Source organism: Pavona decussata, unplaced genomic scaffold, assembly GCF_977016875.1.
Source record: "Pavona decussata unplaced genomic scaffold, jaPavDecu1.1 SCAFFOLD_29, whole genome shotgun sequence".
Classification (NCBI taxonomy): Eukaryota; Metazoa; Cnidaria; class Anthozoa; order Scleractinia; family Agariciidae; genus Pavona; species Pavona decussata.
The window spans coordinates 1738824-1755642 of record NW_028145452.1 but is presented as its reverse complement, the minus strand read 5'-3'; the positions used below and the strand labels follow the sequence as shown (position 1 = coordinate 1755642).

At 38.9% G+C, this 16819-nt stretch overlaps 1 protein-coding gene across 1 annotated transcript; it reads left to right on the top strand.

Annotated features, from left to right (window-relative positions):
* Positions 1–10331: 10331 nt before the first annotated feature.
* On the top strand, positions 10332–16414 carry LOC146484884 (protein Wnt-6-like). The gene is made up of 4 exons (XM_085104357.1): positions 10332–11130; positions 11249–11469; positions 11662–12017; positions 13521–16414. The coding sequence occupies exons 1-4, from the start codon at positions 11063–11065 to the stop codon at positions 13980–13982; spliced, it is 1107 nt and encodes a 368-aa protein (XP_084960483.1). The 5' UTR covers positions 10332–11062; the 3' UTR covers positions 13983–16414.
* The last annotated feature ends 405 nt before the right edge of the window (positions 16415–16819 follow it).

Genomic DNA, 16819 nt, shown 5'->3' with positions numbered 1-16819 from the left:
CTTAGCTGTCCATCTGTCCTGCCACACGACAATAATGAGAAAACAATACAAGCCTTGGACTTGTGGGTGACTATATGGTACCTTACCATGAATTACTTGCCTTGGACTTGGACCAATCAGTGGTTCGACAATTGAACATTGAATGGTGGGAAAGGGAAGGAGACGCAAATATTTTTAAACAATTATTCCACGAGCGCGTGTTGGATATGAGATGATTATAGCCAACGAAGCGCTTAGCGCCGAGTTGGCTATAATCATCTCATATTCAACAAGCGCGAGTGAAATAATTGTGTTATTAAAAACAATCAAAAATCATTGCTAGATCTTGCTGATTTCGCTTTGAAAGAACAATCAGACGACAATTTATTGGTCGCCATTCCTCGGGCATGGTATAATGGCTCATATACCATGGCCGCTAAGCCAATCAAATCTCTGGAATTGCATTATACAATGATCCAGTTTTTAATAATATGCCAATACCTTCGTATTGCGGCTATAATAGTCTTGGTTGGTCGGAATCCCGTAAACCCATGATTCGCTCCACTGAGAAACAAAGCCTCGAAATCATTTCCCCAAAATGCAGTCCGCAGAACTGTGATCTTCCATTTTTAACAATTGACAACTTTTTACAAAAGAAAGCGTGCTGTCTTGTATTTGACTGTCTCAATGGAACTGCATGTTCTCCATGCATTTAAGAATTATTTTCAACGTTTGAATCATAACGCTTTAAACACTAGAAACAATGGGAAAGCAGCAAAACTGCCCAAGGACAAACTGGATTTTGCGCGCCGTAGTTTTTATTTTTTAGGTGCCTCGATATTTAATTCATTGCCTTTAAGTTCTAGAATCATTAATTCTAGAGTATTATGTAGGAAAGCCTTGAACGATTATTACTTGTAAATTTTTACTGTAGTTCTAACTTAGTGCATGTTTTGCTTTTACATATTTTAGTTATTCTTCGATTTGTAAGTTTTGAGGACTCCGTTGATAACAGTACTCCACACTGAAGGGTTATCCTGTATAAATATTCAATTATTATTATTATTATTATTATCATCATCATCATCATCATCATCATCATCATCATCATCATCATCATCATCATCAAGGCGAACGTGTTACAAGGGTCTAACATTTTGTCCGACTGGTTGTAGGTACTTTTGAATTCCCTTTAATCCAGAATTCATGTTCAACAACAACACCAATAGCTTTCAGTTTCATGCTGATATTAAATTTTTACAGTATTACAAAGCGACAAAACAGTCCTAAACCCTATAACACTAACCCAAAACAGGAAGAAATGATCAGCTTATTAACAACATAATATTTGTCCCATGAACCTTGTTTAATGGCCTTAGCTCCCACGAGTCTCCTGTAGCTCAGTGGTAGAGCATCCGAACTAGTAATGGGAAGGTCTTAGGTTCAACTCCTGATAGGAGCACTCGGATTTTTTTCCGAGTATGCCTGTATCACCTACTGAATAATACATCATTTTCATAATCTGTTAGTGCCTTCTAACTTAACTTAGACTCTTCTGTAGAAAGGCATAGCTAGAATCATATGTGGAGCAGAACATCTTGCTCATTCCGCGCCCTTGTTCCACAGACTAAATATCCTTGACATTTTCAACATGAATGCCTTTCTTATTGTTTGCTTTGTTTCCTACCATAGCCATCTCCTTCCTAATACGTTTGACAATCTCTTCACTACGAACCAACAAACGCCATAAATGCCACATCACCGTAGAACCAACATTAAACAATTTACAATCCTCCACCAAGGACCTAAGGTTTAGAATTCCCTACCTCATGACTTGACTTCATCCCCCAGCTGTTCTAGTTTTAAGATTTCGGTAAAAAAATCCTCATCTACCAAGCACTTAATTAAACTTGCCCATCCTCTGATTTCCATCTAGTGTATCGTATGAGGAAGCCCAAGGCTTATAAGCTTTTAGCTTCTATTGGGCTTTCTGGGCACTTTCCTTATTTTTTTTCTTATTATTAGTTTTAATGTAGCTTTTTGTGATATTTGTGCGGCAAATAAATATATAAATAAATTTTATTATAAAAGCCATTTCTAATAGATGAATAATTAGGACAATGGAATAGAAAATGAATTACATCCTTGATAGTATTGAGCTCGCAGAGAGAGCAAAGTCTTTCACACAAAGTTATTCTATGATTCCATAACCATTCAATGGCGCTGAGTGTTGTACGCGAGTAACATCAGCACAATAGTTTGGTGTCCCCAACTGGTATAGTGAGGTGTATCAGATGATCGCAGTTCTGTTTATTAATAATTATTTGATTTTCTTCTCCGGTAAAACGAGAGTTTCGCAGTTCTCTATAAATAGGAGGAGTGCATAGGAATAAAATGTACGAACACGAACAACAGTAACTGCATAATTTATCAACAGTATTATTGAAACGTGCCTCTTTGACCAGCAACCTGCTGTGTTGGAGGACCTACAAATGTGAAAAAAAAAACCCAAAGGGGAGTGGATGAAAATGGATGATGATGAAAAACATTGATGGGCCTTTTGGGGACTTTACGCAACCACAAGGGGAGTAGGGATGGCGCGGTCGTAAATTAAAGCACTCGCCTCCCACCAATGTGGCCCTGGTTCGATTCTCGGACTCGGCGTCATATGTGGGTTGAGTTTGTTGTTGGTTCTCGTCCTTGCTCCGGGGGTTTTTCTCCGGGTACTCCAGTTTTTTCTCTCTCCACAAAAACCAACATCTTCAAATTCCAATTCGACCTGGAACGCACGGACACCTTTGAACGAACTCCTGGACCTCTTTGGTGCTTCGTGGATAAATAAATTACTGACATTCACAATGGCATTGCCAAGTGCAATGCCACTCAAACATTATATTCATATTTTCTTCAAATGCTTGTACTTCGCAGTTATCTGTTCTAACTTTTCCAGTTTTTCTAATGTAACCGAATGCTTGAATTTGGCCATTTTGAGTCGCCATTGAGCGGAGAACAGCAACGCCAGCAACGAAACATCGAAACGTAGGTTCAATCATATGGGCCAATTTACACGTTAAAAATTTGTCGGCCGGGGTGAAAATCGGCCCGATATTAAAAAAATCTGTAGCACACCGCCCCATTTTCGCCCGCTCCGCGCTACTCGCCACTTTCCCGCTCGCACTTCGAATTTCGTTCTTCCTCGCGGAATTTCCAGCAAAAGAGAGACTGCTCGCACACACTCTAGCTTGCAGTTAATCTATTAATTAAACCTCTTATTTTACGGAGTTCTCTTGCCTCTAATATTGAGGGAGGGGTGAGGCGGTCCATTTTGTTTCTCCCTTGCGATTTTATACGGCGATAACCACGATCGGCGAAAATCGCCAGGTGTGCCAGGTGGAGCGATTGCGATTTTCGCCGATCAACGCTATCGCGTCTAAAATCGCCGATATCTGGCATGTCAGATATGGGCGATTTAATTCGTCGGCATTCGCCAAGTGTGCTCCTTCCCGCGATTTTCTATGGTCATTACTGCGAATCGCCCGTAAAGCCAACCCCTCAGATTGGGCGATTTTATCACACGAATTTTCAAAACTGCCACATCGGCGAAAAAATTCGCCAAGTGTGTCCGAATCAATCGGCGGCGAACGATCAAATTCGCCGTGATCAGCGTATGAAATCGCCAAGTGTGTCGCTGGCTTTAAATTCGCTACTGCTTGAATAAGCGAGAGCGTATTCTCCGAAAAGTTCGCCGGTTACGACATCAGCTCACTTCCGCAGAGCGGGTAGTCGAGAGGAGCGAAACTCCTGCACAGCCAAAAATAAACCTTGTTATTACGCTCTGTGTGATCACATATTTGAGTACGTACACTATAATTACATTGAATTATAAACAAACAGAGTTAATTAATATGCTTTGAAACATGTGGTTATTATTATTATTGTGTTCACAATGCCGTAGGCACTTCTAAGTTGTTTGACTTTCATAATCAACTTAGAAAGATCTTTGTCGTCGCATTTCTTATAGAAACGCTGGAACTATCTTTGTGAAATTGGCTTTTAAACATTTTTGTTCTTGAAATTTCATGAGACCTGAAGAATTTGCTGTCTAACGCACATCAGATGGTTCGTTTGAGAGTTGACTGAGGCGTGACCTTGAACAGTCTATAGATAGACAAGTGCGATGGAAAGGAGATTTTAATTTGTGAGGAGAGGGAAAAATCGAACTTTGTTGAGTGAGGCCTGTACAATCTGTACAAAAAATTAAAGTCTGTTCTGCTACTCTCAGCTGCAAATCTTTGTCTCTATTGGCGCATATAGGACATTACATTTTTTCCAAATCAAGCTCTTCAGGATTACCTTTTAAAGCGACAGTCAAATTTAGCGGTTTTCTGCTCTGAAGATTCAGTAATTACATGTACTAATTTTAGCGCTTGCGACATTTAACGGCTGTGGTTTTGGTCTCTTTGGAGAAAATTCTTAACAGTTGGAAGCGATATCACACGAACTGATCGCTCAAATTGCCAAATTACGAACGTTTATATGTACATCGCATCACCAGGGTTGCATGGTAACAATTTAAAAACTAACTTTAGGCAGAATAAACTTGCTATTTTAAGCGGGGCATTACGTTGACGAGAAAGGCTGCAATTATTTGAGTGCTTAAAGTCAAGGTTATTGACAACTGTCTAGACAGAGGTATCTAGCCAGAAAGAATGAAAACAAATCGTAAAGATTGTCGAATTCTAATTAAAAATTTGTTCCCTGTAATCCCATTCAGGACTTTAAACAACGACTGGAGCCCCATAGTGGACGGGCCAAAACCAACAGGCTTTAAAATCATCTTCATATTGTTTTGTTTGTCACAAATTACTAGTATTTTCAACTGATTTCTTCGCCTTTATGAATATTGTTTACATTTGCGAGGGACAGGTTTATTCGTACAAAACAGATCACCCTTTCATCAAAACCTGATTATTATTTCTCCGCAGGGAGGACAGAAATCGATTTAACAATAATTTGCACAAGAACCTTTTCAAAATATTCATGGTGAAATCATATTTGTTATGCAACGATGAAAGGAAAATAAAATACAGCCGAAAAAGGACCTTTTTGAAGGGTTCAGGCTGATGTCAATTATGGTGAAGTAAATATGAAAAGGCCTAAACAATGTTTAAACTATAAAGTATTCTAAAGCCCTCACTTACTCAAAGTTTTGGTACGCTTTTTCACCAGCTGGGCGTCGAATGAAAATCTTGAAGCTTTAAGGAAATTTTATTGCAGGTAATAAAGTCGAGACCTAGACCAAACTGTACATTTTAACGTTCAGTTCAACTTTCACGTTATTACGTTTACAAACACTTAATCTATGGACTGTATTTTGCAAAATTAAAGTTCTAAAGAATTTTGGATTAGTAAATGTTTTGAATACTTACGTCATTAACTGTGATTTATCTTAGTTTTATTAGAACGCTGTGATTGTAAATATGCGGAATAATAAGTGGACTAAGTGAATAAACTATTTTGGTCCATCATTTACAACTGTCAAATCCAGATCCCATTATATTCGATTAACTTCATCACGCCCCCGCGAGTTACTGAGGCAAAACATTGAAAAAAAAAGCCAATTTTCACAAACAAAGCAAACCAGAGTATCGTGTCTTTTTCCTCAATGAAAAAGCTTTTTGAGAATGAGTGTACGGAAATAAAACTATTCACCCTTTCCTTAAAAGAGCGTTGTCACCTATTTTTAGTGTCCATTTGAATAGCTATGAAACATCTTTGTATCGATGGAAACATTGAAATAGTGGTTCAGTTTTGTTAACAATAACCCTACTAGTGCTCAGAAACTAGCATTAATTATCTTTGGCGGCGGATGGCTAGGACGGAATTGGATTACAACTTGAAAAAATTGGCCAATTTTTTGAAGTTCCTCCTGTGTATTACAGAGAAATCGCTTAAAACTGATAATAGATTGTTTTTGCTAGTAAAAATCCCTTAATATTTTCCTCGCGCTTCCTAAGAATAATCTCAAATTAGAGCCAGAAAAGGCTCTTTGTCAAATATTTGGGCAGTTTTGGACAGCATACAGAAAAATTTTCGTGACAGTTCCTCTTTAAGATCTGAACATTCCAGCTTGGGTTCTTGAGCCTTGGATATAATTTAAATGGGGGATAAAATGGTCTGCACTGAAAATCATATTATAGCTTGGCGAAACTTTCGGGAAGACATTTGTAAGGAGCAAAAGTCAAACAATTTAATGCTGTTCTATGATCATTGCAGTTGACAACGTAGAGCGGAAAGAATGCAAAGGACAGGACGGGAATTGTGGTAAAAGAGGTCAAACTGTCAGAGAGAAGACAAAGAAGTACATTCAGTAAAAACCACTAAGTAAATGTGTTTGGAACGACCACCGTGACAACATAGAAGTACACGATCCTGCAGTAAAGGATCTAATCAGCAACAAATTGTAGAACAAATAATGCAACTTAACGAGCAGGGCTGATTTCACGGTCAGGGAAAAATAAATCAGACTTTCAACTGAAGAAGTACAGCCATATGCAATTCATTTGAAGAGATTAACGAAAGGGTTGAGGTATTCTTTGCGAGAATATAAATGCAGCAATGTAAAGCAAGACTGCGTAAAGAAATTTGGCAAGAAAGAAGTAGCACTGACATCCACGATTATGTCACGACAAGACTGCGATGATTTGCAGGGGGATAAAGGTCGAGAGGGGACTGGATCGAAATTGGGCGAAAGAATTACTGGAGAACTAAGACGAAGGAAGAACAACAGAACCAGAGATTGCTGTATCTAAAAAAGAGGAAAGTTCATGTGTTCTTTAAAGGAAGTTTTAATAAAGTTTAGAGTTTCCTTGAATACACGGCCTGAAATTAAAAAAAAAAAAAAAAAAAAGACAGTCTGTTTTTAAATGTAGTTACCGTGGGTAAATTATTATCGGACTATCGGTGATATAACTAAAGTCCCAGTTTAATCTTAGGGGGAAGGGGGGGGGGGGGGGGGGTACGGCTACATGTAGGCTATTCGAGATCATATGTTACCTCCACCCCCACCTCCCCCCACCACCACCACCGCCACCACCATCTAAACAAGTTTCTTGTAACAACCTAAGGAGACTGAGAGTTTATAACCAACCTCGTTGTAAGAACAATAATTCTTACACCTGTGATGCTGATTACAAATTGATTAACAAAGTGTAAATCCATGGTCGCCTGTGTAGATGGATAGAAACCACTCATAGATAATTACTCTTTAAATACTACATAAAGCTACACATTTTTTAAGGCATAGATTTCGAAGTACGTAAATGAAACGCAATCTCTACTTTAGAAGAGTGAGGTATTATAAAGGAACTGCTTTCATTCCATCCTTTTCAGAAACTCTTAAAACAGCTTTGAAACGAGTGAGCCTTTTAGAGGAACCTTACATTGCATGCAGGACTGAGGAGGGTATCACGATAGCCGGCGCTTCAGAGAAACTCGACTGATTCGAGTAGCGGCCGACCGGCTCCTCCTCAGGGTTCTCATTTCATCAAAGATCTTGCCGAATTTAACACGTGTAATTATCAGTTCATTTTCATTTGTTATAATCAGCTTAAATACCAAACCTGTTGGATTGATACTGTTTTTTTTCTTTAGTGAGACAATCCCTCGTTTAACCTCTTTGCAACTGATCCCCACAAATTCAAACTTTGGATGGAACTGTTGAGATAATCGTCGATAACCCATGGATACTGATCTTTGGTTAGCTCTCCTGGGGACCTCAAAGAAAAATACTTCAAAGGATTCAACGACTCTGACATTGCACCCAATACATCAAGTTAAAACTTTTTTGTTTGACTTTATGTAGAAGTCATCGGAAGAAAAATTTTAACCCGAAGTAAAGAGTAACAAATGAATCGAGGCGCAACTGTGAACTAAGGAAAGCTGCCTTAAGGGATAAACCACATTATTAAGTGAATTGAAGTGTGTGTGGCCTTTAACCTGGAAGTCTCCCATCTGGAAGATCTGGACGTGATTAAAAGTCCCCGCACTGAATGTGGCTGAATCAGCGTAGAAAGCTGGCTTTTGGCATGGAAGAAGGTATTTTTAAAGAAGCAACTTAAAAAAGAAACTAACTTATGTAAGTCATCGACATAACGCTCTTGCATGATAATTCAGCCATTGGCCTCGTATTTGATACATGTTGCCCTTTAATTACAAGTTCGGTAAACTGATTCTTTGGTATCTTTAATTTAAGATAGGTATTTCAAGTTTGCCCGGAGAAGATAAGTGCGATACAAGAAACCTTCTATCGGGGAATGTCGGGCACATTTGAAGAAGATCACTGACAGTCTAGCAGCTACTTAACACATAGGAAAATTGAACATTGTCAGCGTGCGGATTAGAATATTCATCTTTTGAAATTGACTCTAAAGGGCTCTTGAGTTCTGATCTCCAACTTTCCTGGTAAAGTACTTGCATTAGCAATGAGTTCCGCGCAGATTTTCTCAAAATGTAAAACAGTAAAATTATAGACTCTGCATGGGTTGTCCACGTGTCAGACAAAAAAGACCTTTGTAAAAACCAATTAAAGGAACTGTTTGTTCCATAGTGACGTTTGGAATAAAAAGCTAAACAGGGTTCATTCCTTGCGTCAGTTCAACCACGGGACGCGATACAAAGAAAATTTTGTTTACCAGCTGGAAATACAGCATTTTTGGCTGAGCCGTTTGCCCAGAAAATCAAAGCTAAATGCATGCAATTTTTGAGATGACGATTAGACCAATCCAAACGAAAGCTTGCAACAACACCTTCTCTAATAAGGCGGTTTTCATGTTGTGCACTGAAGGTGGTTTAATTTCTAAAGATATGATAATACGTGTGAAAATGTTTGATTTTCAATGTTTATTACAAATGATGTATTCGAAGCCGACCCAGAGGGCGCTGTATTATCGAACTCCTACACGTACACTTAATCAAATTATATAGAGAAACGAGTAAAAACGCACGAATTAAGGCGCCTGTTATGTCAGGAAGTCAGGAAAAAGGTGTATAAGTGCTAAAAATATGAAAAATGTAACCATGAAATTGAGAGGGTTCATACACTGGGGGCAGAAGTGATAAATGAAAGGGTAATTAATTTACGGCTAATAGAACTTGAGGGATGCGGCGAATTTTATTGTCATGACTCGGCGAAAAATTCAACTATATTAAATTGACGATGGTATGGAAGAAAGACAACTGAGGTTACAGTTATGCGCAGTGCGCATGCCAGACAACACTCACTTTGTTCATCTTGTAAGAGTCCCCGGATTCGGTTCAAACATAGACAAAAAAAAATCATTTGCAAGCTTACACACAAACGTAGCAGGCAAAGGAGATACACTGAGACTCAAAATTTAGAACCCGCAATAATGTGACGTGACCCGAGGTTTTCTAACTCCGTATGCTGAAGTCAGAAAAAGCCGGAGGGCCTGGGTAGCGGCCCCAGTCAAGATCCGTGGCTGAAACTTGCACAGTAAAATCTAGTTGTCTTAAAAAACTATAAAGGGAACTAAAATTCGTCGGCGAAAGCGAAAGTTCAAGGCCAGCAATATCCAAAGCAAACAGAAGACGGAGAGGCTCGACTAAGACAACCAGTTATCGAGAGGACGGGAGGCATCCGCCCAGTGACGGTCTGTTCATTAACAATTCATAAATCCTAGAATTCAAATGCGTTTACTGAAGAATGTTAAATCAAATCATATCGTTCGTTTTATTTTTAGATAGTGCAAGCATCCTGCATCATTGTTAATGCCATCGCTAACAGGTTCTTCGTTCGTGTGTAAATAGCTGGTGGCCTTGTTTACTTTGAAATTTCCTGTTCTTGCGCTGCAGCCAATGTTTATAAAAACCTATGACCCAGCTACTTCAGGCATTCTACGCTTTTACGTCAGTATTGCACAGAAACGACAAATTTGTAAATATATATTTTTTAGAAATTGCTGCCAAGGTAACCGAACGTTAATTAAATAGAACCACAAGAAAGTAAAACAGTAAATGCCTTAATCATCCAAAGACTCGAATGTTAGAATCATCAGAATCACTTAACATAAAAAATAGCAACAACTAGAAAATGGCTTGACAATTCAACGGAAAAAGGGGTTAATGGTTGGTAGCTCTTTAAGTATATATTTACATTCCTGAAATAAAAGCTGTCGACCATTTGAACCGTTTAAAATAATCAATCGTGGTTATGGACGTCATACATTAACATAAAGTACACAGTATTTCTCGAAATTTTTACTACATCTCCACTTTTATTTGAAGTTGTGATTTCTACGCAATTACTGGAAACTAAAATTAGCGCGAAGGGAAAATGTTGGCAATTAAATTCGAGGGTCACTGCTCTTCCCCCTCAATAAAAGCTGCAATAAAAAAGGTGATAAGAAACAGCTGAATTTAATCATAAATACAACTGGAAAGAAATTTAATACCTTGACTTCTAAAATGCTATCAAAACAAATGTAGATAAGGTCATTCAGGTTTGCCTTCTCAAAACCCAACGATGACATCTGAAAGAACCAATTAAGGGAACAAATTGGCTCAGGACTCAGGCACATTAGTGAAGATAAGATTACAAGTTAAGATGCAAAATTAAGAATCTTGTCTGTGGTCCGATTTACTGTGCTCAGAAGATGAACCAGACAAATGCTATAATTTTGAGACAGGCAAAGTCATTTGATTTATTAGTTAAGTTAATCATGACCTGGTGCGACACACTACTGGTCACAAGCGACGAATAACAAAGATGCATCTAATCCGGTATATAACTCTGATACAGACTTTTGCGAGCCCGCCAGTCAAAATGACTCGATGAAAGACCTAACATAATTTCTTTTCATTTCTGTGTTGATGTCTCTGAGATTAGCTGGAATGACTTTTAAATGAGTATTAGAGTATTAAATTGGTAGATTGACGTGTGGTGTCGGAAACCAATCAGCGTCGAGAATTCCCTCATCTGTTTATAAAACATATTAATTCTACGCGCTGCACTTATTCTCCATTCTTCTCGTTCATTGATAAGTGACTCTTTTGAGTGTGAGCCATGAAGCTACGTTTACCAAGTGTATTTTTATTTGTTATTTATTCAAGCGATGTTATTGCTTTATGGTGGTGAGTACTTTTCAAAGTACGAAAAAGTATGCCACTAAAGAAATCCGCGGTTAAATAATCCTCATACTACTCGGCTTAATAGATTACTAAACCATTCTACGTTTAATCATCAATGCAGGTCACTCGAGACGTCACTGCAACAAGACCCAAATGCCGTCTGTAAGAAAACGCAGCCGTTTTTCCACAGAAAAGAGGACTTCTGCAAATCAAAGCCTCAACTGATTTCAACTGTGCTAGCAGGGATGAAAGCATCCGTCGAAGAGTGTCAATGGCAGTTTAGAAACAGGCGATGGAATTGCTCAACGACCAAGAATTCGGTCAAGAAAATTCTTCGATACGGTGAGTATTAAATGGTGAAATGGCAACAAACTCTGTCTTGATCTGGCGCGGGTCATAGTGATGTACTTGGCTAATTCCGTGCTGTAGCGCGTATCTTGATCGCACGAGTCAACACCACGCGATCCCACATAGTCACATACGTAACTGAAAAAATTAATCTTAAGCTTGTACTGTGATTTTTTTTCCCATCAGACTACAGAGAGACAGCTTTTATCTATGCCATCACATCGGCCGGAGTTACGTTCTCTGTCACGCGTGCATGCAGCATGCATGAACTACAGCAATGTGGCTGTCGCAAAAGCACTCCGTCACCACAAGTCCACACCAACAACGTTATGGCCACGCAACCGCGAAATGATTTTCCCGAAACAGATAACCATCTTCCCAGCGAGGCTTTTCCCATCGGAGAAAATGGCGAGTTCGAGTGGGGAGGCTGTAGCGAAAACATTCACTACGGTTACACCATGTCAAGGCAACTGATGGAAGGAGACCAAGCGAGGGATGGCCGCTCCATGATAATCGAGCACAATAATGAGGCAGGGCGACTGGTAAGCTAAGCATTTCCGCGGTTTTCCGCAGTTTATTTTCTGTGTCCAAGCCCCGTCCGTTTGGTTTTGAATAAACACGCGACCCTAAGAAGTTTATCGCTCCTTTCGTTCCGGCCGTGAATATTGGCATTGCAGCTATGTCGAGGGATTCAACCGAACTTAATCGTCCGGACAGAGAAGATATCGCACACACAGTTCATAGCAGACGCTTTTGTGTAAAGGCTGTGAAACAATTGTCATACAATTACCGCTAAGTAATAAGCTTGTTTAGAATTAACGAGGTCAGAAAACCATGCGTGTATTCTTTTCGATTCCACGGTACTTCAAGAATGAGGAACACTTTAGGCCAGTAATTCGGAGTAGCATTGCGGAAAGCACGGTATGAGGCTTAAGGGACTAGCTTCAGTTTGTCTTGTAAGTGTCGATATCGTTTATTTCAAGATCATCGTGCCATTTTGATTAAGGATTAAGCTTTGATAACAACATAGGTTGATGAAGAGGCCTGTGTTTGCTTGCGCAAGCCCACCACCTCGATTTCCGGCGGGAGCAAATTGCTCTTAGTGTCATGACAGAAAGAAAGCTACACAGAGGAGACGGTAAAGCTCATAACAGTAGAGAGTACAAAGCATAGCTTGGACGCAAATGGCGTGAAGTCCCTTGATTTGTCACCTATACTGCCAGGAGAACAATTACATCTGAGCTGTCGAATCTTGATGTTAATTTCTTTCGAAGAAAGGATAAATTACACATACGCCTTCCGCTAATCGCCGAATTGGCGATATTTGCATGCCTTTTGTAGTATCACATGCCTTTGTTTACACACAAATAGAGTGAGTTAACAGTATAGCTTTAATTCTTGATACCTTAGGCGGTATTCAACAAAACGCGCCGACAACCAGGGCTTTTCGCTCTTGAACCTCGAAGGTGAACTTAGATAACAACAGTGCAACAACATATCTTGCACCTAATAACCTTTATTTAACGCTGCAATAGAAAACCCCTGACGTCTAAATGGTTCAGTTTTTTAAAAAAACAGTTCTTTGCACCATCACATTAAATCTTCACAGGAATTTAATTTTCTAGTGTAAACTTTATTGACAGAGTTGTTAATTCAATTTTGACAGTTTATCTTAGAAGTGGAACACAATGAAAGACAAGTGCCCCTGCGGATGACAGCTTGACATGAACGAATTCCTAGAATAAATATTTGCTTCATTTTTAGTCAAGCTCTAATCTGGTCGCTTTATACAGTTTGCTATCATTCATTCCAGTGCTGAACAATGCTTGCTTTCCGAAGACGTTGCACAAAGGGCGCCGCATTTTATAAACACAATAAGCCCCTGCTGCCGAAGGTGATAGCGTTTTGAAAATGCAACTTGTGAAAAAGATCCCTTGAGTGATAGAATGAAAATCTAACATGCCATAGATGACCTAGTTAGATTAACCTCGCGAAAGATAGACAGAGAACTAACCTGCTTTTTGTTTTGTTTGTTCTTTTCCCAGGCAGTGAAGCGTTACATGCAAACAGAATGTAAATGTCATGGTCTCTCGGGTTCTTGTTCTGTAAAAACGTGTTGGAAAAAGATGCCTCACTTTAGAGATGTGGGTGATCGCTTAAAAGCGCGTTTCGATGGTGCGATTAAAGTGATAATTAGTAACAAAGGCGATAGGTTGATCAAAGAGGGAGAAACAATAAAGCCCCCGACTGAACTAGATTTGGTGTACACTACCGATTCTCCAAACTTCTGTAAAGCGGACCCCTCTTTAGGTTCTTTTGGAACTGTTGGCAGGCAGTGTAACGAAACCAGTATGGGCGTTGGCGGATGTCAACTGCTTTGCTGCGGCCGAGGCGCACGCATGAGAAAGATGATTATCACTGAAAATTGTCAGTGTCGTTTTAGGTGGTGCTGTACGGTTAATTGCAAGAAGTGCCAACGAGAGCTCCAAGTGCACACTTGTGAGTAAACCCGCCGCGCGGTTTTCTTAACCTCGCACAAGACGTCCACGTTCAATGCCATGAATTCTCGACTGGCTGCATGGTTTCAATTATGTTCGGTCAACTTCAGAATTGAACAAGAACCACTCCTTATGACAGGTGATACCCCAGAGAAATACATGTTTTCAAAATACTCAATTTTAACGGAATCTAAACAGATCTGTTGGAGGTCGCGGCATGACTAAATTGCAACCACTTGAAAAGTCAAACACTTGAAAAGTGTGTCTGGAAGAGATATGAAATCTGCACTTGCGGACGAGTCATGCAATGTTGTTCAATGCTGATGTTCGTTTACTAGACGTTTCTGCATTTTGATTTCGGTGTGAGAGCTTAGTTCGTCGAAATTTTACCACAGTAGAGCATATGCCACCTGCAAAGTGAAGGACAGTCCAAAGAGAACCTGTTTCATCAAAGTAGGCACTCTTAATTTAATCCGCTCTTAGTTGATTAGCACTATGAGGTTAGAAGGGGTGTTTTAATTGCTGCCGTTTATAAGGAACATTGAAATTAACAGCAGGGATTCGTGTTTCGTATACGAGTGTCGTGCAAACAATTTGACCTTTTGAAAGTATGTTCTAACAAATACTGAGTGTGCGTGACGATGCTCCACATCTCCTCAAGTTACACTCAAAACATTTTAAACGGTCTAATTTGGTGCATAGTTGTTTGCTCAAGTGATTAATGCCGTAAGAGAGCTTAAAGCGATCGGAAGGCTTAGCAAATGTAAGAAGTACCAGTTTTGATCCGGAAACTGAGTTTATGTAATGGCCGGTCACATCAAACGAGCTGATATCGAAATTTTAAAATTGCGACTTGAGCGCCTGGAGAGCATCCAAAATGAAAAGTCTAGTGAACTCGGGAGGCAGACATTATTAAAATAGTTTTCATAGATTCAAACATCGTTTATTTACTCTTGTTGAGGGATGAAATCCAAAGGCATGCAAAGGTCCCTCCTGCTAAATAGGTTAGATGTGCTGGGAACGTTTAATTAAATTATAACAATTACAATTATTGAACTTGATGTCATTGCAGGGAGCAAAAAAAAAATTAATGGGTGTGTTCTTATAAATCTCCGTTTATTCAGTATTTATCCGGATGATAGACATGATAAACTCTTTTCATGTCCAGCTGAGAGAGTAAGTAATTATATTACTTATGTGGGGCAACAAATTGGGAAACTTTTGTTTAGCGTAATTTTTAATATTTTCCTTTAATGACTAAACACATTGTTGAAGTTCCTTTGACAACAAATCGTCCCTCAATCCAAAATACCTTTCGATTAACGTTTTGTCTCTTTAGAGTAAAGTAAGCCTTTACGCACTTTCTCGTACTTAGAAACGCAACAGAAAGTACAGGGAAAAGAAAAAAAGAAAGAAAGTAAACTAAACAAGTACAGCTCATCGCTCGACTGTTATTTGACTGGTTACATAATCCCCTATTAGCAAAGTTATAACAAAAGAATACTGCGTGAAAAACAGCATTTGTTTCGAAAACATCACACTTCAGGATTGTATTCAAGGACAAAACAAATATTATCACCACATGTTATATCGAAGGGCCTTGCTCTACGATCGGAAAGTGTCTTCATGTGATGTCACTTAAACTGGGTCACCAAAAACGAAGTTGCACTCTTAGCATATTCAACACATGTGGGCGACAAATGTTCGAGAAACAATTCATGTCGATATAGAAATAAAGCACTGCCGTCAGGAGAACAACGTTTTAGGTTACTTTTTCATTTTTAATTACGATAATAATGTAAAATCTAATTGGTTCAAATATGCAGTTCATTATTTGCCCTATTTCCTGTACTGATGTTTGTGGTTACCTCGTTGGTGCTCCAAAGAAGGACACTACTAGCACACATACTAAGTTCGTATTTTTCTGAAAACTGTTTTCTCCATAGCTTTGTTCTGAGAAGTACTACAGAACCAGAAATTGCTGTACTTGTTTCTTTTTACCTTCCGATCAACTCATCTGGTTTTGGATCTTGTCGCTTGTAAACAAAATCACTTTATCATATTGATGAAAACCAATAATTGACAAAACTTTCATAAAGTTGAGTTACCGACAAACTGTCTCGTTGAACTGATCTAAAAGGCTCTCAGGTCCTTCTCGAGACAACGCTCACCCGAAAGGTGACACTTTCAGTACCGAGTTATATATAAGGTATAAAGTTCACTTACCATATCGTCTCTTTGAGATATGTATATATTTCTATCCATTATTATTTGAAATGTTTTAATTTTATTTGTAACGTTAGTGTATAGGCGGAACAATGCCGATAGTCTTCCATTTGAGAAGCTTAGACGTGTTTCTGTTGTAATATACGAAACGAATAGTACACTATAGATACTTTGTATATAGTTATAACAATAAACCCAAATGCAATGAAACAGAATACTTGTAATTTGTGATCTCGTTGTTGCGGGTTTTGTTAATTAACACTTTACGTTTTAGTCCTTATTTTCCGTTTCACTTTCGGTGTTAATTGCATCCAGCACTCATTCCACCCTGAACAATTTTCGCACCATATGTAAAATCAGCATATGACATCTACTACATTTTTATTTTATCACTCGCCCACCTAAATCCAGAAATTGGTAAGTGTTTTTCAGTCGTCCAGTTTGGCTTCGTTTGTCTTTTTCGCCTTTTATTCATTTTATAGTCGTTCTTATTTATTTTCCTGTAACTTTTTCTGTTAGGGGTTTTACTAAACCCCTCAGTTTGAGTAAACAAATTGTTGGATTCCAAGCCCCTTAACCTATGTGGCCCTCGCCACTTTACTTGTCTACAGATTTACTAT

Bases quoted from the DNA above. Each gene is read 5' to 3' on its own strand.
- LOC146484884 (XM_085104357.1), top strand. From the start codon at position 11,063: ATGAAGCTACGTTTACCAAGTGTATTTTTATTTGTTATTTATTCAAGC. The intron at 11,131-11,248 runs GTGAGTACTTTT...TCATCAATGCAG, and splicing joins GATGTTATTGCTTTATGGTG to GTCACTCGAGACGTCACTGC. The intron at 11,470-11,661 runs GTGAGTATTAAA...TTTTCCCATCAG, and splicing joins CAAGAAAATTCTTCGATACG to ACTACAGAGAGACAGCTTTT.